The sequence below is a fragment of the Rhinatrema bivittatum genome, chromosome 2 (genome assembly GCF_901001135.1).
Source record: "Rhinatrema bivittatum chromosome 2, aRhiBiv1.1, whole genome shotgun sequence".
Lineage (NCBI taxonomy): Eukaryota > Metazoa > Chordata > Amphibia > Gymnophiona > Rhinatrematidae > Rhinatrema > Rhinatrema bivittatum.
The window spans coordinates 600,710,968-600,737,070 of NC_042616.1; the positions used below are offsets into that span (position 1 = coordinate 600,710,968).

General features: G+C 43.6%; 1 protein-coding gene across 5 annotated transcripts in view; it reads right to left on the reverse strand.

The window, feature by feature from the left end:
- OSBPL1A (oxysterol binding protein like 1A) overlaps window positions 1-26,103 on the reverse strand; it is a 546,359-nt gene that overhangs the window by 84,998 nt on the left and 435,258 nt on the right. For all 5 annotated transcript variants that reach the window (XM_029591150.1, XM_029591146.1, XM_029591149.1 and 2 more), the window contains one exon: window positions 4,296-4,371. In XM_029591150.1, coding sequence (XP_029447010.1) covers window positions 4,296-4,371 — 76 coding nt within the window. The remainder of the gene's footprint in view (window positions 1-4,295; window positions 4,372-26,103) is intronic.

Below are 26,103 nucleotides of genomic sequence, written 5' to 3' on the forward strand. Positions count from 1 at the left end.
TAGTACTTAGCACCCTAGCATTCCACTAGCTCAAGCCAATTTGTCTTGATTTCTTGAGATTAGCTACATCATAAAGGTTTCTCTTGATCAGTGTACATCAATATCTCAAACTCCAAAACATATTTCTCCCTTGGATTTTTGCACCTCCAAATACACTGCAGTTTTTATGCACTGAACCTTTGCTGCCAAGCATTCAACCAATCTTCAGGCTCTCTTACATTCCTCATTTTGTCTACTCCCTCAAGTGTCCACACCATTACAGATATTAGTGCAAGGAACCCTTGGATTCCTTACTAAAAGGGAATGAAGCACATTCTGAGGAGGGTTAGAATAGGTAAGGAAGTAGAAGCTTGGGTTTTTGACTCCCTCATGTGGGAGCAGCAGATGGTAGGCTCTAGTACTATAAAAACCACTGCTATCTCATTGCATGGATTCTTAGTTTCATTTTCCTGATGCCCCGCTGAGGGGACAGCTCTGCTTGTGTGGTCCCTCTTGTTTTATGGGAAAAGAGTTCTGATGGTCTTCACAGAGGGGTAGGGAAAAGTGGAAGCAGTGTCTTAACCCAATTTTTTCAGTTTAGAGTTTTAGAAACCTTTTGTTGGTGGAGAAGGAAGAATTTCCACCTTTTTCTCTTGTTCAGTTTCCCTTGTCATTAAGAGTTTCATCAGTGTCTGGTTGAAGACCCTAGGATGCAGGAACTCAAATTTATTTGGATTGGAAGAATACAGTCTTTTGCCCAGGAAGACCCTGAAGAGTAGTTGCATCATTGAGGAATGGATTTCCCATCCACTGCCAGAGAGGAGTGAAGATTCAATTTTCTGAGACTTTTGAATATGGTCCCAGGTGGGAGGAAAGACTGGAGTTGATCAGTGACTACTGGAATGGACAAGAGAGAATGAGTATTGAAGACTACTTACTGGAGAGGTATGATACCTGGGACTGGATATTTTGTTGAGCAAGTAGAATTGTATTCTACCTATTCCAAGTGTGGACAGAGAATTGAAATTGAGAGAAGATTTATATTTTCTTCAGTCAAATGGATTGGAAAGGAGAAGATAAGTAATCAAGAAATTAGCTATTATGAATTCTGAAGATATTTACTAGGAGACTAAGGTAACAAGTTTATTGTACCTTTCAATGATGTGCTGCACAATTTAACTTATCAAACAGCTATAAACAAGTTTCACCCATTTGATCAACTATTAGTAAAAGTTGTAAACCATTCAGCTTCTGGCATATTTATTGCTGTCATAGGCTTAAGAGATTAACAGTGCAGTGTGCTAAGGGACCCGAGGGGCAGTAAAATTGTGATGCATGCAAAAAGGCCTTGAAACTATGCTTCCCCCCATCCCACAGGAAGCCCTGGATCGCTCAGAGGTTTAAGCTATCCATGGAGAACTGGGCAAATAAGGTCTATTTTATTGTGTGCCCTTGGGAACAGTTATCCGGGTTTTATCCCACCAGGGGTTACATTAGTATTTATAAAAATAACCCAAACCTTCCCTATTAACCCCTCTATATTACGATGAAAATACTAGACAGACCTGGAACCAACACCAATCATTTAAGTACTCCACTGATTACAAAAATTATTCCCCTTATGGAGGACAAATTTCTGCTAACCTCTTGTCTACACTGTAATTTCTAATCCAATGAACTACCTTGGTGCTCACCCTCAGATGCTCAGTGTCAAAAGCTTGGCTGAAATCCAAGTACACCACATCCAGTGCTCAGCCCGATCTAGTTCTCTGGTTACCCAAGCCAAGAACTTAACTGGGTTTGACTGACATGAACACCTGAGAACATCCAATAGAGATGAATATAGCTGCTGTAAAATAGCTTCCACGAAGAACGTTTTTGCTCAAAATCCAAGGCAGTTTACGGTCTAGGTTAGGAGAGTTAAAGCACTAGCCTGGATGGCCCTGATGCTTTTGACCTAAAAACTGGTTCTGAGCTTGCCTGCATGAGAAGGGTTCTCTGCTGACCACACTGTGGGGAAGCAGGAAAGCTGTTGGCCTCCCAGTAACTGCTGTTCCTGGCATAAAATGCATGTGCTACACAACTTCAGGGAGCCCACTCAAAGCATCAGGGTTTCCTCAGTCCCTCAAACTACTTGGGTGGTGTGGGGGGGGACGGACACCTTTCCCCTGCCCTCTCAAAGCTTCGTAAAGTACATGTAATGGCACAACAGATAAATGCATGCTCCACTGTGGGCTATGAGAAAACTTTTTTCCCAAAGCACATTTTACCACACACAAACAGCATCCACAATTACAAGATTTGTGCTTTATGACATTGTAATGGGGGTTTTCCATCTGTCTGACCAGCTCTATGGGTTTGGCTTACTGGAATCACTCGTCTTGTAGGCCACATAAAATCTGTGCAGCGAGTCTCAAGACATGCCGGCTGAACTATCAATTTGTACACTAGTCTACAACCCGCCTGGGGTTCAACTCTGGGCTCAAGGAATTCACTCAAGCCCATACTTGATCCCCCCCCTGCTCCTTCCCTCTTCATTCCACTCATCCTGCAAGCACAATAGACATTATCCTTCACGTTCTACCACTTTCCTTTTGCAATATCTCTAAATTTCCCAGCACGGCCAATCCTCTTCCTCCCCCCCCTCTCCCCCCCTTTGCCCCCTTTCTCAGTTTCTACAGTTTATCTTTCTTAGTTACTCTTACTGTTAGTTATTTATGTATTAGTTCTTAATTATTAAGTTGTTATATCTACAATGTTACCCTTTCCCTTATTTATTTACTAGTTCGTAATTATTACTACCTTGTTCTATGTACAACGCTTGCCGTTTTGTTTACTGTAAACCGACGAGATATCCTAGGATGAACGGCGGTATATAAACTCCAATAAATAAACTCTGAACAGTTTGGTGGGTATTTTCACTTTGCTGGACAAGCTGCCATGAACTTTCCTTTTAAGTTTTAAAAAAAATTTAAAAAAAACAACTTCTGCCTTTTTGTTTTTCAGAATTGTGCTGCATTTGTTTATAGCAGTCAACTCCTCCTGACTGATTCTTTTCTAATATTTTAACCAACTATAATGCATTCAGCTAATCAGTTTTACGATGAACTCTCTTCATGTTCACACTGCAAAGTATGGTGCACCAGGATCCACTTTCTAAATTCATACTGCAATAGCAACCTTGCTTTACAGACAAATGGAAAACCACAATGTCAGTTTGGTTTTTAGAAAGAGTACCTGTCACTAAAAGGACATACAACCTGCAGTTCCTGTTTTTATTTTACCCTTGCACTTGGTTCTAGAACAGTTGAGGTGCAGCATGAATCAGTCTACTATCCTGACACGAGGCAGCTTCATGCTATCAGACTTTTGTAAATCTGAGGCAAAACTAGAAATGTTTCTTCTGTGACAAACCATGTATTGAAGAATGTTTTTCTAATCCTTTTGCCCCAGAGTCTGCCCTGAGCACCTCTCCCGTCCCCCCTCCAGGAGTGGTAGTTCAATGCATGATGCAGCAAGCAAATCAAATAGTCTGCAATGACCATCGGGTCACAAATGAAAATGCATCAAATTCAGCTAAGTAAAGGCAATTTTCTAGCAAGTACGTGGAGTAAGCTGATTTTCAAAAGATCCACTCCAGAATATAGTGGAAAACCATATCCATCTGCAGCCTTCATTCTTATGAGCAATACTTGCAGAGTCTCTCATTACGCACTGTAACAAAACATCTGGCAGTATAGAGATCCATGAAGCCAATAGAGCAATCTCTAATATATACATAGGAAATAATACTAGGTTTTTAGTCCTAAGTAGGCCAGTATGATGTAACGATTCTGTCTTACAGCTCCACCAAATGGTCAATGAAAATGCAATAGTAGAATTCAAAATTCACCTGTCACTGCAGAACAGTCTATATATACACAGGGGAAACCCCATTAAACAGGAATAATTTACATTTATAGGTCACTTTTCCTCCAAAACAAGCTAACACACGTTGCAACCTTTAGTACATCAGAAAAGTATGTGCAGACACCGCTGGGTGGATGGCCTTGCAGCACACTTTGAGACCAAATCCAGTTGGAGAAATGGGGAGATAAGAGGGACCTGACAAGGCAGCACAGAGTCCATAACAGATAGGAGCCTTCAACTTGCTTCTCAAGGCCTCTCTGCATTTGTAGTTTAATGGTAGACACACTTACATCTCCCCCCCCCCCCTTTAAAACTGGAGGCTGTGGATAAATGCTTCCCGAAGGGAGGCCAAACTCCTCCCAGAGCAGCTTCCTCCATGTAACCTTTGCTTAGAGGGTTTTACTTACCATGCCAATGCATTTCCTTAAGATGCTCCAAATACTGAAATCATTTCTGGAAAACATTGGAGAGGGCAAACTTGTTCTAGGGAGGAAAAAAAAAAAAGTTTGGTTTAGCATCCCTGAAACATCATTGCTACTTACCTACAACAATTAGGATTATTAAGATACCTCAGTGTAGCATTCTTACCCTTTTTTTTTTTTGAAAAATGAGAATACACAACAGAAACCCAGTTTATTTTCAAAGATTAATTCTGCAATAAAAGCTGGTTAAATGAGTTCTTAAACATTCAAGATAAAAAACCAAAGTTTAACACATCTTGCTATGTTCCGTGCTTTCTAGGGAAAAGCAAGGATCGCAGCCACATAACATATCCATCAGGACACCAGAAACACAGACTAGGCACAACAATTTGAAAGCTAGTTTACAAAACAGGGGAAAAAGTACAAGACAGGCAAAAGCCACATAAGCAGGGTGTACACAGCGCAAGTAGGAAGTACGCACAGGCAGACATTCCTGGTAGGCTCTGCTCCTCCCTCCACACCTGCTGCTTATTTGGTAGGAAGGCTTCTACCGGGGCCTTCAGCTAATCCTCACCTCCTCCCCTCCTCATCATGGCTTGCTTGTACTGTGGCACTAGCTATATGTACAGCGCGAGAGGCAAAGGGGATAGGTAACAGAGGTATGAAAATAGAAGGGGGGGTGGCAAAGGATGGGATGGAAGAGAGGAGTGAAGCAGCTGCACTGCTGTGGAGAGGAAAAGGAGAAATGGCATACCTGAAGGAGATAAGAGAAGTTAAGAGGAGAAAAGATGTGGGTGGAAATGAGGAAGACGACTCTAGAGGTGAGAGGAAGCAATGTGTTTGCTGCACAGAAGAGGTTCCAGAAACAGTCATGCTAATAAACTGCACCTTGTCTGCAGGCAAAAGCCACCAATGAGAAGGGTCTCTTCCTATTTCTCTCACACCTGCCTTATATGAAAGGCACCTCAGTGCCTACATGGCAATCTGCAGCACTAACATTTGTGCCAGAAAACTATGACTGACCTTTCCCTTCCCTTCTTCATACGCAAGTCTCAGAGTTAACAAAATTCAAAATTTTCACAGGTATACTGACTTCTCAAACATCCCAATTTTGGGGTGGAATTTCCTGATTTTACATTAGGAGTCATGTGTCAGGTTCCCCCCCCCCATTAATGTTGTTGGATTGGAAATGTCATGCCCGGGTGTACAGTAAACATTTATAGGTGGCGGAAGGCTAAACAGGCAGCAGCAGCAGCACATGTCCTACTAAAAATGGTGCTTATTCCAATTGGAGTAAGTTTACCAGTGGAATGCTTGGACTTTGTGTGAAATGTCCAATAAAAAAACCAAACTCAAAACGTACACACATCAAATGGGCAATAAAAAACACCAAAGTGGAAAGAAGCAAAATCATGACTCCTATCATGTGGGTATCAGATGGAGCCCAGCGCGGAAAACTTATGTCAGTTTCTAGGAACTGACTGGCACGCTGAGCATGCCCAGCATGCCACTATCCACGCGTCCACGTGGGGTCCCCTCTTCAGTCTCAAAGTCTCGTAACATACAATTCATGAGTGAAAAAATAAAAACAAAAACACAAGAGAACCTAACTCCGTGGGGTGGCGGGCAGGTTTCCTGAAGGCTAACATCCTGCTGTCCTAGGAGAACACCTGTTACAGGTAAGCAATGACCAACAACCCCTAACTGGGTGCCAAGGGGCACAAGAAACTACGAAGCTGTTGGTAACAGAGGCAGCCTGAACCTAACAATGGGCCCTAGGTAGGGAGAGTTGGATTTAAGGCTGGAAGAGATTGCAAAGGACAGATTGGCCAAAGCTACTGTTGTGCAAATCATCCTTGTCCAAGCAGTAGTAGGCAGCAGACATGTGCAAGGAACTCATCGCAGCATTGCAGATTTTGGCGACAGGAACCGCTCGCAAGTGAGATACCATCGCTGCCATAGCTCTCACAGAATGAGCCTCGACAATCTCCAAGCTGAAGGCCCACCTACGCATATAGGAGGAGGAAATAAGATCCGCCAGCCAGTTGGACAGAGTTTGCTTGCCCACCATAACTCCCAATCTATTTTTGTTGAAAGATATGAAGATGTGTGTGGACTGACTGGCCTACTGTGCATTCTAGGTAGAAAGCTAAGGCCCTCTTTGCAATCCAAACTGTGCGGCACCCCTTCGCCTGGTGTGAATAAGGCCTCGTAAAGAAGGTGGGCAGAATTACTGACTGATTGAGATGAAAATCAGTCACCAACTTAGACAGGAAATTAAGATGCGTACGCAGACCCACCCTATCATGAAAGAATTGTGTACGGTGGATACATAACCAAAGCCTGAAGCTCACTGACCCTGTGCGCTGAAGTGGCCGTCACCAGGAAGAGAACCTTCCAGGTGAGGAACTTCAGATTGCAGAGGCTCGAAAGGATCTCACATGAGCCATACCAATACCATGTTGAGGTCCCAGGACACAACAGGAGGCCAGATTGGAGGCTTCAGCTAAAGCAGATCCTGCATAAATCGCCCTAAGGCTGCACCGAGAGATGGACCTACCAGCAACACCCTGATGGAACTCAGGTGTATGCTGACTGAATTGGTTTTCAACCCAGCCTCTGAGAGGTGCCACAAATAGTCCAGCAGCTTTGGAGTGGGACAGGCGAATGAATCCAAGCCATGACCCTCACATCAGACTGAGAACCTCTTCCACTTTAGTCTGCAAGACTTCCTGGTGGAAGGCTTCCTAGAAGTAACCAGCACCTGACATGTCAGAGAAGTCAAGGGACCGCAGGGCTAGCCTTTCAACATCCAGGTCATCAAAGCTAATGACCTGAGGTTCGGATGGCGCAGCCTGCCCTGATCCTGTGTAATCAAGATCAGGGGAGGTCCCCAGACTGATCGGATCTCTGATCGACAAATCCTGCAGGAGCGGGAACCAGACTTGTCTTGGCCAATAGAAAATCACATCATGATGAAGCCAACATAGTCACCCATACAAACATGAACAAAACCAAAAAAAGGGGAAACCAAAATATCTTAAAAAGTGAAGGCTAATTTGTCAATGAAGAATAATTTTTCAATGATGCTTTTGCTTTGGTTTCGGCCAATAGGAAGTCACCAGGATCATTGTCCCCTTGTCCTACTGGAGCTTCAAGAGATTTCATCACCAGTAGAAGTGAAGAATACGCATACAGAACATCCTTGCCCCAATGGTGGGCGAAGGCGTCCGAGGCTGGTAGTCCATTTGCCCTGAGCAGGGATGAGAAATGTCTCACTTTGCTGTTGCAATGGCAGGCAAAGAGGTCCGTGTCCGGGGTTCCCCACAAGTGTAAGATCTGGTCCGCTACTGTTTGATCCAGCGCCCACTCATGTGGTCGGAATGCTAGACTCAGGTAGTCCACAACCACATTCTCTGTCCCTGCTAGGTACACTGCTTGTAGGTTCATGCCTTGTGACAGAGCCCAGGCCTATATCTGCACAGCTTCTTGACAGAGGAGGATCAAACTAGTGCCCCCCTGTTTATGTACCACATCACCACCTGATTGTCCCACAAAGCGATCCTGATCCAGACAAACGATCCTTAAACGCCTAGAGTGTAGCGGATCACCCGAAGCTCTAGGACATTGATCTGGCATTAAGATTATTGAGCTGACCAACAACCTTGGTTATAGAGGCTGTCCACGTGCCCCCCAACCCAGGGGGCATGCATCAGTGGTCGGTAGACCTGGGGCAGGGGAACTTGAAACAGGACCCCTTGCTCCAGATTGGACAGGTCCTCCTGACCAGGACAGAGACTTGGAGAGGCTGCATAACACAGATACGCACATTGAGGTTCTGAGTCGCCTGCATCCACTGAGACCGCAATGTCCACTGAGCTATGCACATGCACAGACAGGCCGGAGGGGGGGGGGGGGGGGGGGTGTAAACATGGACAGATGCTGCCATGTGGCACAGCAGAAAGCGAGCCGAAACCTGACTGTGGGTGGACCAAACTCGCAAGGGTCAATAGGGTGAGTGCTCAATCATGGGGCAGAAATGCCCTGGCTTGAACTGTGTCCAGTCTGGCCCCGATGAATCCCAGGCATGGTGTTGGAATGAGTTGGGACTTGGGGTAATTGATGACAAACCCCAGTGACTGCAGCGCCGCAATGGTCAGATTGAGCGTGTAGCACACCCGGTTGAGTGGCACTCTTGACCAGCTAGTCATCGAGGTAGGGGAACATGTGTACCCCCTGATGGAGATGCACCCCCCCAACTGCCAGGCATTTGATGAAAACACGAGGGGGCTCACACAAGACTGAATAGCAACACACTCTACTGGAAGTGTTCCCTGCCCATAAATCGGAGATACTTCCTGTGACAAGGGAAGATCTCGATGTGGGCATAGGCATCTTAAGTCGAGAGAGCACAGCCAGTCTCCTTTTTGCAGGAGTGGGATCAAGGTGCCCAAAGAGACCATCTTGAACTTTTCTCTGAAGAAACTTGTTCAAGGTTCTTAGGTTGAGAATAGGGCAGAGGGCCCCTGTTCTCTTTGGTATCAGGAAATACAGAGTAGAACTCCTGTTCCCGCTGACACAGAGGACAGGCTCGACTGCTCCAGCAGTTAGAAGGGTAGAAAGCTCTGTCGAAAGTTATCTCCTGATGAGTGGACGAGGCCTACAATGGACATGGGGGAGAGACCACAGGGACATCCCTGAAGTTTAGCCTGTATCCTTTGTGAACGATGGGGAGAACCCACTGGTCTAAGGTAACTTGGGGCCAGTGTTCTGCAAAAAGACAGCCTGCTCAATTGGGGGCAGGTTGCCGAGGGTACGGCAGTCTGGCTTATGCTCAAAGCCCTGTAGTGGGGCTCTGCTGGGGGGCTGGCTGAGTCCTGAGGGCCCTCTGATGCCTGGAGCGACCTCAGGAAGCCACACCATGGCACACGTACCCTTAAGGCAGGAGGATAAAATTTCCTCTGGTGATAGGACTCCCTAGAGCCCTGTTGTGAGGATTTTCTGACTGTGGATGGCAGGTCAGAGGTACTGGCCGGAAGGTGCTGAAGGGTCCCATGGTGGACCTTCATCTGGGCAACCTCATACCTGACCTTATTCCCAAAGAGATTCTCCCCTATGCAGGGCAGATCTGCCAGTTTCTCCTGGACCTCTGGATAATGGTCTGAGGCACGGAGCCAGGCCATCATGCGGGCACCAATGCCCATTGAGGCCACCATCTCAAACACATCTTGGTGGATCTCACCTTGTGTTTAGCCACCTCCAGACTTTGCTCTACCACCACCAAAAAGGCATCCTGCTGCTGAGGCAGGCGATCTGACAGTTCCTGGACTTGCTTCCACAAATTCTGGTTGTACTGTGTCATATACAAGTGGTAGGAGACAATGTGGGCGATGAGCATAGCACCCTGGTAGACCTTCCTAACCAGAGCGTCCAACACCCTGTGCTCCCAAACTGGAGGAACAGAGGCATGGGTGTGGGAACCCTTGGCTTGAGGGCGGACTCCACCACAACAGATTGATGTGGGAGGTGATACCTCTCAAACCATTACTTGTTGTACTAAGTAAATTACATCCACAGCCACCGAGAAGCGACACCAGGAATCAACTGCAACAAGGGGAAAAATCCAACCTACAGCGCCACAGGAAGGACACCAACTGGTGGAAGAGGGACCTGTTGCAGAAACTGCCGAAAAACAAAGTCTTTGAAAAAAAACAAAAGGACATAAAACACAAAACCTAATGACAAGCACAACAATCTTATAGCTCTCTTTTTCTTGAGAAAGTAGACTAAAAAAAAGATACTTAGCAGAACAATTCTTAGGCAGGCTAATAGTTTGCCCAAGTTTGGGCGAATCTCTGGTGAAGAATGATTGTGTTGACATTTAGCTACACTGTACAAATATTTCCATGGACCCTAAAACTTCTCCCTTTACCCCAATAGAAAGAAAGCAAAAGACCATCTTAAGAATGCAAAGAAATCTATTTTTCTACCATCCTATCCAAGAAAGGAACTCTTTAGTGCTTAAATTCTGGAACATTTTTCCCCAGAGGAGACAGTCATGACTATATAACCCTTTTCATGGATTTGGCTGTTTCAACAGGGCACACAAAAGAAGTTGTTTCTTGGGTGGTCTCCACTATTTTTCTCCCCTCTTGCTTGTCCCCCTTGTGTGGGTGCCCATATGGCAGTGTGAGCTTTACAGATAGGTGTGTGTCTCACTTTCTTGTTGCATGTGATGCTCGGATAGACAGACTGGACACAGTACTGGATGTTCAAATAAAGTTTACTGATTTCTTAAAAAAGGTCAAATTAGTATCCAATTATATATAATGGTGGGAGCTACAGCTGGATTCCCATCTCTTTCTGTGTAGGTGTTTCTGAGCTCAGCTTCCCTGGGACTGAACTGTACACTACTCTGGTACAGAGTGTATAAAAGAGTCCCAGAAGTTAGGGAAACCTTATAAGTGCAGGGATCCCTTTAGACCAGAAAAAAATCCTACCTGAATGTCACTGTTCCATTGCTGTTACCCCAGCCCATGTCCTGATCCCTTAGGATGGAGATCTGTAAGGGGTTTCTGTTGCTTGCTTTGTTCCTCTGCTCTCCAGAATTTAAGTGGACCTTCCTGAAACCAGACTGAACCATCCAGCTTCTTGGTGAGGAGAGGTGGCTCAAAATCTCACCAAAAAAAAAAAAAAAAAAAGGAAAGCAGTGGAAAAAGTCCAATCTCCTCTGGAATGAACACTGTCATTGCAACTCCTCATTAGACAGGGCACACAGTCTTCAGTTCCTTGGTTTCCAGATCTGGGGAATAGCCATCACCAAAAAATAAAGGGCTTCATACCAGTCACTGCCAAAATAGCAAAAATCTTAAAATCTCTCTCAAAAGGAGGAATGGGCTGTGCCCATTTTGGACTCTCCTTGGTAACAAAATACTGAATACTTAGAGGAAATCAAACAACTCCTAGCTCCTTGAATGCTTAACCAAAATGACCACACATGTTAAGAGCCTGCCCCCCCCCCTTTTTTTCTGGGCAAGGATCAGATCAGGACAGCCTTTAAGGGAAGTGCTGCAAAAATGGTCTGTCTCACTCACTATCACCTACAAGGACAAAGATCTAGGGCCATCTAGTGAGCAACCAGGGGGTCCACACATCTACACCACCAAAATTGGACATATGTTTGGAAGAAAAAAAAGGATTGACATGATGTACTTTGAGACTAAACGGACGCTGCTTATCTAGGCACAAAATGCGCTCACTATATTTGGAAGTCGAAATGAACTCCATGCGAACATTGTTTCATCTTTGTCTTCTTTCTTATGGAAACTGAGGTAGTTAGAAGTTTGGATTCAATAGAGTCCTGGTCTCCTTTTAACCATAGACAACTATACTTTTACTATGTACAGAGGTTTGCCCAGGACCCTGCCACACATTCTTTTCAAAGAATTTTACTATAAATGATCACTGATCACTTTGCACAGAAAATTGCCATTTTGGAAACTGCATCTGTTAAAATCAGTCCATTTTAATATTTAATAGGAAACAGAATATTGTGGCAGATTAAGGATCAAAAGGTCTATCTAGTTTATGCAATTTCATTATGGTTTATACCAGAGAGTGCAGATGATTTCTAGCTTTCTCTGTATTTCTTCACTATTCGATATCCTCAGTGCTTATCCCAGGCTTCCTTGAATTTTATTACTGTTTCTGCCTGTATCAGCTTCTCAGGGAGGCCATTCCCTGCATTCACCACCATTTTTGTGAAGGAACTGTGATGTGTGGCCTGGGAATAGGGCATAATTTGATGTAGCATCGTAGGTAAACCTACAAGGCCTATGCAGACAGATGGCAAATGCACCCTGAAGCAAGACAGACTGGAGCTTTACCTAAACCAGTCGCCTCATCTGCAGGTTGAGCCCTTGGGGTCTGACAGCCAGCTTAGGCTGGCTGTCAGACCCCAAGGGCCTAAGTCCTGCCTAAGTCCTCTATCCTGCCTAAGTCCTCTATCACCCTAGAGGACTTAGGCAGCTCCCCTAGGGTGATAGAGAACATGAGTCTAAGAACATGCCAGGGTCAGAACAGAAAGCAGACTGGAGATACTGTCAATAGGCCAGGAGTCAGGGCGGAGGGCAAGCAGGCATAGTCAATTCCAAGGCAATGATCAGGGCTAGGCCAAGAAGCAAAAGCGGTCAGGCCCAAGACTATGGTCAGGTCCAAGGCTAAGGTCAGTACCAGGAGAACAATCCAAGGATAGAAAATGACAGACGAGACACTGGATGAGACTGGCTGGGCAAGGCAAGACTGGACAAGAAAAAAGAAGAACGTGGGAACTCAGGAACACAGAAGCAACGTGCTGCGCACAAGGGAGAAGATCTGTTGCTGAGGCAGCGATAGGCAGTCTGGACCACACTTAAGTAGTCTAGGCCTGCTGATGTCATTAATGGGCACCATGGGGCTTTTCCCACTATTGTCCCTTTAAGTGCTGAGGCAGGCGCCTATGGAGACCCAAAAAAGGAGCAGGAACATAGCAGCATGCAGGCAACAGAGCCCGTGTCGGGAGCTGGGGCCTGCTGGATTGCAGCAGTGTTCCTGTCATGTTGGGAGGGGACTGAAGGTGCCAGAAAACTTTGGATCTACTTATTTGGAATTGCATTTGTGGAAAAGTAGGGAATTCCTGCAATAACATAAGTCACTCCCACTACTGCAAAAGCGTGCTAAGGAACAATTTTTATGCAGCTTACCAGAAATCCACAGCAGCCAAAATGCTGAGAATATTTGTGTTAAAGAGAACACTTGACTAAACAGTTCACAGCATTTTTTTTTTAATTAAAGAACTACGTGGGTTTTTAAGATTACCATAAACAGTAATCACCATAAGACTTTTTTTTTTTTTTTTTTTTTAAATAAAGAGACTTTCCTTTTCATGTTTTTATAATATTACTGCAATATTGAGAACCTGGTTTTAATATTGCTCCAAACATAGGATTCCTGCAATGTGATCTCTCTGCTGGATCTTATGTGACTATGCATTGTTGCAGTCACATCAGAAGCTCATCTCCCCCTCTCCTACCCCCCCGAATCACTATACCATTAGAATCCATGTCAAGAACCATGATGGGAAACACAAAACAAGGGAGAATTAATTTTTAAACTGATGCAGTTTAATCAGAGTCTTTTTATGGTAAGCGTTTACAGAATTCTTTATAGCAATATCCATGAAAAAAACACACAGGTGGATCCCATGGCAATTCCCCTTTAAGACTATAGGAGCACAGCATCAAAATGGAGGTGACAGCATAAAAGCTCAAGTTAACAGGAGGATCCGTAAGAAGGAACGATTACTTCTACAAAGCAGCCTGCAGCATGGCACACAGCAGTCAGGAGAGGGCGCCGGGCTGCTTCTATTTCCCATCTAAGCCCAATGCCAAATAGAATGGAGCATGGTAACAGTATCGTTCTTTAGTTTTAATTTTCTTTAATGCAAAACAGAAAACTACCACAATGAAGTGTGTCAATATTGAAGGAAATTGATAAAATTTCCTAAAAAGCACAACCCCTCTCCCCCTCCCCCAAAAAAGCATACTTTTATATTTGTAAGGGGAGGTCAAAATCTGTCCCTTAGCAGTATTAGCCCCTGATTTGCATGGCTTGACAGGTCAATCCTGCCAGCAGTGTGTGAGGTTTCTACAGATCCTGCCCCCCATGCGTGATGTCCCTGCAATGTTAGTGTGATGGAGACGTATACCACTTTCCGTTAGGTGGCGGCTTAATGGTTTATAAAATCCCTGCACCCGTGTGATACAAGGAGGGAGAGGGGGTTGGAGTCAGCTGTAGCTCAGGACTGAAGGTGTGCATGGGTCCTCTCCTTGCAGAGGACACTTGGGCAGGTTTGGTAGAAGAGAAACAGGGAAACTGCAGGATTCCAGAAGAGTTCTTGAAACAAGAGAATCTGGAAAGACCCAAGAGAAAAGGGATTCCTTGGAGAACTGGATGAGTGTACCAGGGAGGGGAGGGGGGGGGGGAGGGTCAGGGGAGAGGCCACCTGTCTGGAAAAACCCATAAAGACCTATCAAGCACGTTAGTCAAAAGGCTCCAGAGAGAAACAGAAGTGAGAAACTGATGACCAAAAAATATTCCATCACCCAAACGTATTGAGGGCCCAGAGCAGAAGGTTACATAAGAACATAAGAGATGCCATACTGGGTTAGACTAAGGGTCCATCAAGCCCAGTATCCTGTCTCTAACAGTGAACAATCCAAGTCACAAGTACCTGGCAAGTACCCAAACATTAAATAAATCAAGCTACTATTGCTTATTGTTTATGGATTTTTCCTCTAGGAACTTATCCAAATCTTTTTTAAACCCAGTTGCATTAACTACCGTAACCACATCTTCTGCCAATGAATTCCAGAGCTTATCTATGCGCTGAGTGAAAAACTTTTTTTCGATTTGTTTTAAATGAGCTACTTGCTAACTTCATGGAGTGCCCCCTAGTCCTATGAAAATAACCGATTTACATTAACTTGTTAAAGTCCTTTCATGATTTTGTAGATGTCTATCATATCCTCCCTCAGCCGCCTCTTCGCCAAACTGAACAGCCCTATCTTCCTTAGCCTTTCCTCATAGGGCAGCTGTTCCATGCCCCTTTTAGTTGCCCTTCTCTGCACTTTCTCCAGTGCAACTATATATATTTTTTTGAGATGCAGCGAGCAGAACTGCACAGTATTCAAGATGACATCTCACTATGCAGCAAAACAGAGGCATTATAACACCCATTGTTTTATTTGCTATTCCCTTAATTCCTAACATTGTTTGCTTTTTTGATCGCCACAGCACACTGAACTGACAATTTCAGTGTTTTATCCACCATGACACCAAGGTCTCTTCCCTAATCTAACATTGTGTAACTACAGTAAGGGTTATTTTTTCCTATATGCATCACTTTGCACTTGCTCACATTAAATTTCATCTGACATTTGGAAGCCCAAGGTCCTCCTGCAATTCATCACAATCCGCTTCAGATTTAACTACTCTGCATAATTTTGTGTCATCCGCAAATGTGATCACCTCACTCGTCATACCCCTTTCCAGATCATTTATAAATATATTTAAAATTAAGCACCTGACAGCTTTCCTGAGTGAGGATATATGCAAGATGAAGAAAACTATGTTGGATTTTTGGGCTTTGTGCTGCTGGAGTGCACTACCATTTGCTGTAATGTTGGACTGTTTTCCTGCTAAAGACTATTTTGAACAGCTCAGAGAGTGAAAAGTGATTTTTTTTTTGTGTGCAACTGGACTGTAGAAGATCCCCAGGGAGCAACAAAGGGTTTTGGAAAAAAAATAAAATACTCCCCTCACCCCCATGCAGGACCTCTGGGAGGTCTGTGCCCAAGACGGAGGCTACAGATAAGCATTTTTTTTCCTTTTTGATCCAGCAGTTTTCCCTCCTGCTCCTCTTATTTCCAGCTCAATCAAAACCAGGGCCGGGATCCTGGCACCATGAGCCTTCATTTGTAAGGCTCTGAGTATTTTTTGCCCATTATTTTATATCCTTCCCCCTCCTCCATCAACAAAATTAATGCTGTCATTGCAGCAGCAGTCCTGGGCTAGGGGCATCACTAGACGTCAACCCTGAGCAATGGACCAAGATCCGGAGAGCAGCGGACCCAACTTGGGGATCAAACTAGGGACCTTCTGCATGCTGTTTCATTACCACTGAGTCCCTACATACTTGAAATGAAAAAGTTGTATAATCCAATTTCCACATTTGTAGATTTGTGGCTCAAAGCTACAGAAATTTAGTGTGAAAGAACAGTGGAATCATTTTTATATCTTTGCAAACATTTTACTATATTATTCTAATGAAACTGACTTGTCAAATTTCTTTTTAACAATGGCTCATAACCCTGGTCCCGAAGGACCACAAATTAGCTTGGTTTTCAGAAGATTATTCAGGCTGACCATATCTGCATCCGCTTGGCCAGACAACCAGTTAAATTGTATGGCTTGTCTAGGCAGATTACTAGGCCTGTTTGCAGCCCTTGAGGACCGGGGCTGTGCACTTCTGCTCTAACACTGCTTTCATTTTCTTTGTAATAGTCAGTTTGAGATTTATTTAAATCTGAGTAGTATTTAAGCTGCCTTAAGGAAAGCAGGATTTCTAACCCAAGGAGTGCAGGAATTCTTCTAAACACCTTTCCTATTTTAAACTGTTTTTATACTCTGAATTTCATTTTAAAAAAAAGTATTAACATTGTATTTTGGGCCATTGGTGATGTAACTCCTTAGAAAAATGGGCAGAAATGGACAGATGCTACCACTAGTAATGGAGAACTGCCAGAGTGGTGGAAACGCTACCACCTCGCTCCCTGACGTCCTCCCCTTGAGAAACAACATCCTTTTAAAGTTAGTGAGGAAGCTTAGCTATTAAGTATACGAGTCACCTTTCATTCTCCTCCCTCCCATGGCAGATTACCTGGGTAGCACTAGTAACAGAAGGGGGCACCTCCTTTAAGGGGCAACCCTCAGGGCCACTGCGGCAGCTGCAGTCTTCCCTCCTTCCTTTGCAATGCGCCCAGGCTCTGCCAGCCCCAACAGGGCAGGGAATCTGCACCCAAAGCCCTTGCTCTGTACAGTGCTATGGCTTAGGGACACAGGGGTAGTGCTCTTACAACCTTCTTTTGAGTTATTAAAAAAAAAAAAAAAAAGGAAAAAGAATGAGGATACGTCAAGTGAGTGTCAACTATAACCCGATTAATGTTTCTAGCAGCACATACTAGAGGGGAAAGCAGGAAAGAGGTAGAAAATAGGCCTAGATTCCAAGATAGGCACGTTACCTACGGGCAACGTGGTGAAAGAGGAACCACCCTCCTCTGTCCCTGCAGCCCTCCCAAGCAACATTCGGCTTGAGCAGCAGCACCCCCATGACACCCACCTACTTAAAGGCACAGGAACAGACAGGCCATCGGCATTCGGAGCATGAAAAAATAGAACAAACCTCTGCTTGTCCCTGTGCATGAATACAGGAGCGCCTGATAGGACGCTACCGCTCAGCCTGAGCGGCACTGGGGAGAAAGTAGTGCCCCTTTCATCGTAGGGCACATTGAGAGGAACACCTCCTCCACTCCATTCCTGTGCCTAAGGGCACTTGAGAAAGCCAGCCCTGGGTAGAATGATTGTAGGTAATTACCAAAGATAGAAAAGCATCACCTTTTCTCTCTCGTTATCCATTATCAAACATGATTCTTTTACGGCAGAGTTCTCAGGTGGACTTCATGCCATCACGGACAAGCTGTTCTTTTTCTTAGCTTTCCTTCTATTGTGTTTTATAATTCAGTCTTTACTTTCCTGACATTGCACATCCAACCCAGGAAAAAAGTCCATGGCATGGGAATTTAAACTTCTCAAACAGGAACATTTGTAGACAAAAAAAGTTATGATTTATTAAGATTTCTGTCAGCTCACAGCAGTATTTTTCTCTCCATATAACCCAATTTATCCCCTACTCGAATAAGTTATACAGCCTTTATTATGAGATTTCTGTGTAGAACAGAGTTGAGAACTAGAACACTTAAGATAAAACTTGTATTCAGGAGGCCAGAGCAAGCTTAGACTGCTGGTTGCAAAATTAGAAAGAAAAAGATGAATTGCTCATCAGCAATCGTTTTCAATTTCTGCTCTTCCCTGTCTCCAGTCATGAAAACGTGAGAACCATCATGCCAAGCTAGACACAGACTAAAACCAAAATGGAGGGATCTGCCTATGAGCCCTCCACTCTTCACTCAACTCAAACATCCTCCTGTGCATCATGTATAGAATGAGCAAACCTGAGTAAGCCCTGTCAGTTAGGGGAAAAAAGTAAAGAAGAAACGTATAGGAGATGGACGGCTCACATTGTAAATGCAGGAACTTAATCATTACCAGTGAAGTTTCTTTTTAAACAACTCCTGTCATACTCCAAGGATATAACAAAGCAGTTTACCAATAAATTGGGGTCAAGAAGAAAAGTGAAGATATAAACATGGGCACAGCTGGGACTGGGGGAGAGAGAAGCTGATCTGAGTGTCAAGTCCAAGGGGGGAGGTCATCAGCAGGGCTGCTTTTATCTATAGGCATAAGCACACAAGGTGCAGCCCAAATTCTCAGGCAGCAGAAAGCAGCCCAGCCCATCCCATCCCAGGCAGCGCGCATGGAACAGGATGGGGTGGATGTGAGCCTGGAGTAGACAGAACAAAACGGCAAAGCAAAGAATTCCTCTCCCTAATCCAGCCCCCTCTCCTAAGTTCAGGGAAGAGAAAGGGGGAGACTGGAGAGGATAGGAGAGCAAGGAAGAATTCATTTACCTGAATATTTCTATTTATAATTTGTGAACCCCTACTCTCTATTTGGTGAGGGGATCTGTGTTCTGTATGTGTGAAGGAGGTGAGGTATGTAGGGTCCGTATCTAATAGTCCAGCCTGTTCTGTTTTCCCTACTAGGTGGAGTATTGGTGTTTTAGGCCCAGGTGGAATATTTGCAATGTTGCTTTTTCATTCAGGGTTGTTGCTATTTGAGTTCTGGGAGTTAATGCTGTGTTGATATGGCAAGGCTTGTGATGTGGGCTCTAAGTGACTTTTTTCAGGGTTTGTGCCTTGTAATCAAGGGACTCTCACTATAACTGAAGTGACAATTTGAATATTTTTTCCTACAGTGAGTAGTAAAGGGGAAAAAATTCCAGTTCAGTCCAGCCAGCCATTACTTTCAAGCTATTTCTTGGGTTTTTCTTTTTTTGCAGTCTATTTCCAAAAATTACAGAACACATTCCTTAGACACTGACCTGAGTTCTGAAACCTTTTTTTTTTTTTACATAATAAAGTTTAATATTTAAAAGCCTGATTTTACAGGATTGTTCTGGGAAGGGTTGTGGTTATAAAATCTCAGGGGGAGCCTATGAGCCTGAAAATTAAGTGAAGAGTGTGCAAGGCTGAAGGAGCTAGGGAAGTGATTCCCAACCCAACTCTGTTCTGAGAGGACCCCAGCCAGTTAGGTTTTCAGGATAGGACAATGAATAAGCTTGTGTAGGAGAAAGGTAGGGGCTCACTGCCCCCCCCCTGCTGATTTTTAGTTTCTTCACCTTTTGCTGTTGCCACTGCAGCCTATGGAGGAGTGATAAAGGAGAGGGGAGAGGGCAGCAGCTTTACAGGGGTAAAGAGGGGAGCTATAGAAGAGACTGCTGCTGGGGGGGGGGGGGGGGCAAGGCAAGTAGTAGGGGGGAGGAGAAAGGATAAGACCTATGGCAAGTGGTGGGGGAGAAAGGAGGATTCAGGGCACAGAGTGGAAGGGTGAGGGCAGGGGAAGAGGAAGGGACGGTTGGGCACGGGGTGCAGGAGGAGAAAGAGGGATATGCTGGGTAGGGGGAGACAGAGGTGTTTTCCTGCCACCATTATGAGGACAGCTGTTTCTTTGCTGCTAAAGAAGAAAGCTGGGTCAGAGCAGACACCGATAAGTGAAAAGGGGGTTGCATAGTTCTATGTATCTGCCCTGGGGTGCAGAAAAAGCTGGTCCTGGCTCCCCTCATGGGCTTTTCCATTTCCTCTGGTGATTTGCTGGTATCGAACTGCCGCATATAAAACACTCTCCTCTGAAGGTGGCCTTACAAATAACCCCTGCGATGGTGCCAGGGTTCCTGTTAGATATAGACTGCCGCTTAGAGTGTCTCACGTCTTCCCAACCAAGATGAGGCCAGGCTTCTGTTGCACTGTAAGTTTCTAGTGGAGCAACTGGATGGTTGGAAACACAGGCTTCTCTTACTGTCACTTACGTTATTGCTGAATTTGTTGGTTTAGTTCAATTGCTGGCATTTACAGATGTGTTGGTTTTTCTAGATCCAATTTAAACTGCCCCACAGAGGGCAGCTCAGACTTTCAGGTTCTGACACTGACAAAAGTGGCATCTCAAAATAAAGGCACATTCTCAAAAACCGCCACCACAGCTATGAGGCTTTAAATTCTGGCACCCTAATGATATATACTCCTAAAGATCTAGGACCTTAAGAAGCTTACCACGCACAGCCATGCTAAAGGCCAAAGCTCTGTCTGCACCCCTTGAGAGAGGTGTATTGCTACTGTGAAGGCCTTAGTCTGCACCTCACAGAACATGAGTATGAAGTTCAGGATAAGTTACAGGGAGGTCAGTTCTATCAAAAGGATTCCCCACAAAAAAAAAAAATAATCTGCTGGGTAATGGAAGCTGGTAATATGCAGCAGCAACTCCCAGATATATAGGCATACATCCTACGCCAAATCCTAGAGAACATGATGAATCCATACACCACTAATAGTTTTCTACATTATAGGGAAGAGAACCTAAGCAGTGGAAAGCAGAAAGGATCCATGTAGCGTAAAGAGTCCTCTAACTTGACCTTGAGAGAAAAGTACAATACTTTGGTGTCTTCACACCTGTGAACACTTTATATTGTCTAAAAAAAAAAAATACATATAAAAATGCATTATAGAAACAGATATGACAGCAGAAAAGGACAGATGGTTCAGTCTGCCCAGCAAGCGACCCATGGTAGAATCTGCCATGCAAGTTACCCCCATTATCAATCACTTTTGCTTCATGTGCTTTGCTTACAGAGTTGGCCCTAGAAGCAGTCTTGTGTTTTAGTGTCTGAGCATCAGTACACCAGACTGTTATAAAAAAAAAAAAAAAGTCACAGGAGCACTGTTTCACCGATTGCAAAACATACTCTACACTTTCATCATGAAAGAACTATTAGAGAAATATTCCAAAAGTAAATAAGAATAAAAACATGTCTTGATTGCATCAAATCTTCACACCCTTTGTCATACCAAACCCAAATTAGCTCCAGTTCAAAAAATGGCCTTAATAAGGATCACAAAGTTAAACAGAGCCTACCTGTGACCAATCACAGTAGTTTAACTGATCTGAAAACTCCTGGATGAAGAATCAAGCTGTTTCTGTTGTATGAAGTGAAGGTGAAGGGTCAATACATGCAAACATCTCCGGGACAATGTTATTCTAAGGTACAGATGTCGGGAAGGCTGTAAAAAAATGTCAATGCTTTTGAATATCCCTTGGGGTATTGTTAGGTCCACATGTACGGTGGAAACACCTTGGCACCACCAAGAAACTGCAGTGATCAGGATGTCCTTCAAAGTCAGTAGCCATGTGTTAAGGAAACTGCTGCAGAAGATCATGGTGAGGCTAAGATTACTCTAAAAGAACTAAAGAGGTCACTGGCTGAGACTGGGGAAAATGCTGACTGCAACAATTTTAAGATTTCTCCACAAACATGGCCTGTATGGGAAAGTGGCACGAAGGAAGCCACTGCTGAAGAAAATCCAGATGTGCTGCATAGCATTTGCAAAGAAACACTTAGGGGACTCTGCACACATATGGAAGGCTTGTGGTCCAATGAGACTAGAGTGGAACTTTTTGGTCTCAAGGCCAAGTGATGTGCTGTAATTGTTTTAGGCGACTTCCTCCTGCTAACACTCTACAGTAAAGTACAGTGGTGGCAGCATTATGCTGTGGAGACACTTTGCACCAGCCACCTTCCCCTCAGTCTTCACAAGCCTCCCTGTCCCCATTGCTGCAAAGTATGAATAGATCCTGGAGACATACCTGTTCCAGTCTGCCACAGACCTGGGACTAGGGAGAAGATTCGGCTTTCGGCAGGACACAAAGCAAAAAGGGATAATTATTCCATAGTTTGGATGCAAAGCAAAAGGGATAATGGAGTGGCTCAGAAAGAAGAAAGCAGCAAATGTTGAGTGGCCCAGATAAAGGCCAGACCTGAATCCAATAGAAAACCTGTGGCAGTCCGCAGATGATCCCCAGTCAACTTGAAAGAGCTTGAGCTCTTCTGCCAAAAAGAATGAGCAAAACCAGCAGAATCCTGCTGTGCAAAGTCGGAAGATGTTTATCCTAAACCACTCATAGCTGTTATTACTACAAAAGGGGCTTCCACCAGTCAAGGGGCATGAAGATTTATGCATGCAAGACATTTTTGAAATATATATTTTTTTTTCACTATGAAAGTGTAGATTATGTTATGTTCAGTGAAAAACTAAAAATACAAATCAAAATGTATGAGGGCATGAAGACTCTTGTAAAGCCTTCCTTCAGCATACATTTTTGTGCTTCTGTGATGCTTTCTGGAGATTACGAGCAAGGAATGAACATTAAATTGGTTTTTTTTTTTACATTTCTTTAAAGAATTTGTTTTAAACAATAATGCTCTCCTATGTGGGTATTTCCTTTTGACAAGTGTCAGGTCTAATTCTATTCAGCCATTATGAAGCAGAAAATATCCTCTTGGAACAGGACTAGTATTTATAAGTTGTTGATACAGTATATAGGAAGCAATGACCAACAAGGCTTCTACAACAGATATATGTTCAAGCTTATATTTCTACAGAGATTGTTGGATACCACTTGGGAGGAAAGGCTTAAAGTTTTACACAAAGCAGAGCTCAAAGTAAAACTTTTGGCATGGCATACATCACCCAGATACCGTAATTTACTAAATAAGGGATAATTTATTTCTATTTGCTGCCTTTGCCTGGGTGAAGCACAAAGAAATGAGTACATAGTTTAAAGCTATACTACACAATGGCACAGGTACATAGTTTTTAGGAGAGTACAGCAACATGCATAAGAATACAAGCAATATACCTGTATCATTGTCACATCCATCTACATGTAGATACAGATATATATGGATATAAATATATCGATTTAAAAGGCTTGTCTGTTGGTCACACATTCATGTGTGGCCATCAGGTGGCGCCCTGAACACTGGAAGGTACACTGTGCTAAGACCATATGCTCTGTTTCCAAAGCCCAGTTTTTCAGGCACCTAACCACATGCACACAGGCTCTCATACAGGTTATTCTCACATTTGTCAGTCCATTAAAAGAATATTTTTCTTTTCTACTTGTTTGCTTTTGAAAATTTACATCATTTGTGAATCACAAGCTGAGCAACACTGGGTGCGTTTTGCTAATATGCTCTGTCTTAAATTCCCACACACACTCCCCACTCACACCCACAAGGTGTATTCTTAAGACCCCCCCAGACCCCCCACGGGATGGGGTCCCATGGAGGCACTCTCCTTTTCTGGCTGCCATGGGATGGGAAGTCATCCTGAAGGCCTCTTCTATTGTCCGAGGCAGCCCTGATAGCGTGAGCCTAAATGTTAAGTGGGTGAACCATGGACCACCTGTGGCTATGCACTTTTGGGGACTGAACTGGTTAAAAAAAAGACAGGAAACAAGAATAAGACTAACTGATCAGTTCTCAATGAAGGATGCTTTTTAATATTCTACACCAACTGCTAGTTATCACGTTCTAAAGCTGGGCAACAAGAGATGTCTAATATACTGTCAATATAGCTTATGAAGAGGATATCTGAGTTTCTATATACTAGCTGTTAATTACTTAAAATATTTATCTTTCCCTTTTATTCAATTTTAAAATTTATAGCTGTGATAGACCACATAACCCGAGCCACAATGGGCAGTTTGTTAGAAGGAGAATATAGTGATAAGTAACAGCAACAGTCAGCGATGCTGGTATCCCCAAGAGGGACTTTGAGTTACTAGTGAGATAGGAGTAGAGGGATTTGATGTGGGAAGAACTAAAGAACCAAGCTTTGCGTTTCTTTCAGAAAGATACCACATTTCCATCCATAACTGATGGGAAGATCGTTCCATAGTTTGGATGCAAAGCAAATAAAGGCACAAAGCCTCATGCAAGTCAATTTAAGTGTCAGCAGTGGGAAAGACAGGAGAGCCTGCTGGGAGGATCAACATATGGTGGGGCTGGGGTGCAGATGGTCAGCCACTGAGAATGTGGTGCCAGTTGATTTAGACATTTGTAAATGAGGCAAACTAGTTTAAATTATATCCAACTTTTGATCGAGAGCTAATAGATTTTGCAAACTATTTTTTTTTATTTATATTTAAATTTTTTTTTTATACAGACGTTCATGCAAAAGGACATATCGCATCGGTTTACAGAGAACCAAAGTTGGAATTACATTGAACATTAGAACAGTGTTATATTAAAAGGAATTACAATGAACCTTTGAACATTAGAGCAAAGTTATATCAAAGAAAAACAAGTTATTAGAACTGAGATTCCATCTCAGTTCTATCACATATTCCATCTTTCATGATACTTCAAAACAGATTATATTCAGGTACTTTAGGTATTACAATCTAAGCTGCAAGATCAGAGGATTTAGCTCCTAACAGAAGTCTTATGCCACATTCTGTAGAAGCTGGAGGTATTTAAGATTATGTTGTGAAATGCCATGGAATAGAGAGTTGTGGGAGTAAAACGGTTGGTGATCAAAGTGATACTTTATCAATCTGCCTTGGGCCTATCTTAAAGAAAAGGCAGAATATCAAATGCTTATAGCTAGATTGTGTTTTTCAAATGAACTGCGCAGTTGACGAATCCATCTTATATGTGCAAAGGAGGACCTTACTACAGCGGTGATATGAACTTCCAAGACATGGTAGTTAAGTTGCACTCCTGGACTATGTACAGATTCTTTGGCCTGTAAGCACAAATCAGTCAAGGATGATCTCTATCAATCTTACTTTCCCTAATGGCTTGAGCAAAGGAGTTCAGAACTGGTACAATTAAGCTTTAGCTTATATTTGTCAAGCCAATGGGCTGTTAAAAGTTTTTTTTTAGGTTGGCAATGACCATGGTTTGGCTAGTTCCAGTTTTTGTTCAGAGTTGAATGTCATCGGTAAATAGATGGCATTCAGTGTTGAAGGACTGAGCAATATCAGATAGGGCGAACGCAAGTGTTGAAGGGGATGGTAGAAAGTACTGAACCTTGAGGAACTCTGCAAGGAGTTTCCTTAGGGCAGATGATTTGTTGGCTCAGGAGATAGTCTGAGATCTGCCTCTCAGAAAGCATCTGAACCATGCAAAACCCAACACACTTTACTAAATACTAACTGCCTGTTTTCCATTTGCCTTTTCACTCTTTCACATACAAACTCCTCTAATGTTCCACTTGATCTTCCTGCACCTCAAGCCTCTCGGATTCAGTCAAATCTACTTCTACTCTATATTCCACAAAGAACTAGACAAAAATCACCAGCAACTTCTTTATGGCCAATGCCAGCCTCAGCCATGACTTATTTGCTACTTTCGACACAAATGACCACCATCTACTCTTGACACACTGTCCTCACTTGCATTTCAGGCCTCCAAGGTTCTCTCTCCCATCGTACTTTTAGTGTATCCTGGGTGGATTTCTCCTACTATCTCATTAATGGATGTGCCTCATAGGTCCCTGAGCACACTCTACATTAAATTTCCTTGATGCTCTCATCTCCCACAGCTTCACATACCATCTTTATGTCAACTCCCAGATCTACCTCTGCACAAGAAATTACACTAAGGATGCAATTCTAAATCTCAGTCTACTTGTTCCCTTCTACTATCTTAAAGTGGCTGAGAGAGCTTCTCATCTTTTGTCTCAGGTCCCTCTGTTTGTAACCTTTAATTCATATTCAACCCTCTTTCTGCTTCTTTGCACATATCCAAAATACTGCTAAAACCTGTCATTTCTTTTTCCATATTGCCTCCAAATTGTCTTCCTTTTTTACCTCAGTAGTTTCCTTCTGCTCCTTTTGACTTCCAGCTCAGCTAGAACCACAGCTGGAAACCAGTGCCACGAACTTTCATTTGCAACTACCCGGAGAGTTTTCTCCCTATTTTATATCCAGTTATTGCAGTCGGCTAGCATACATGTTT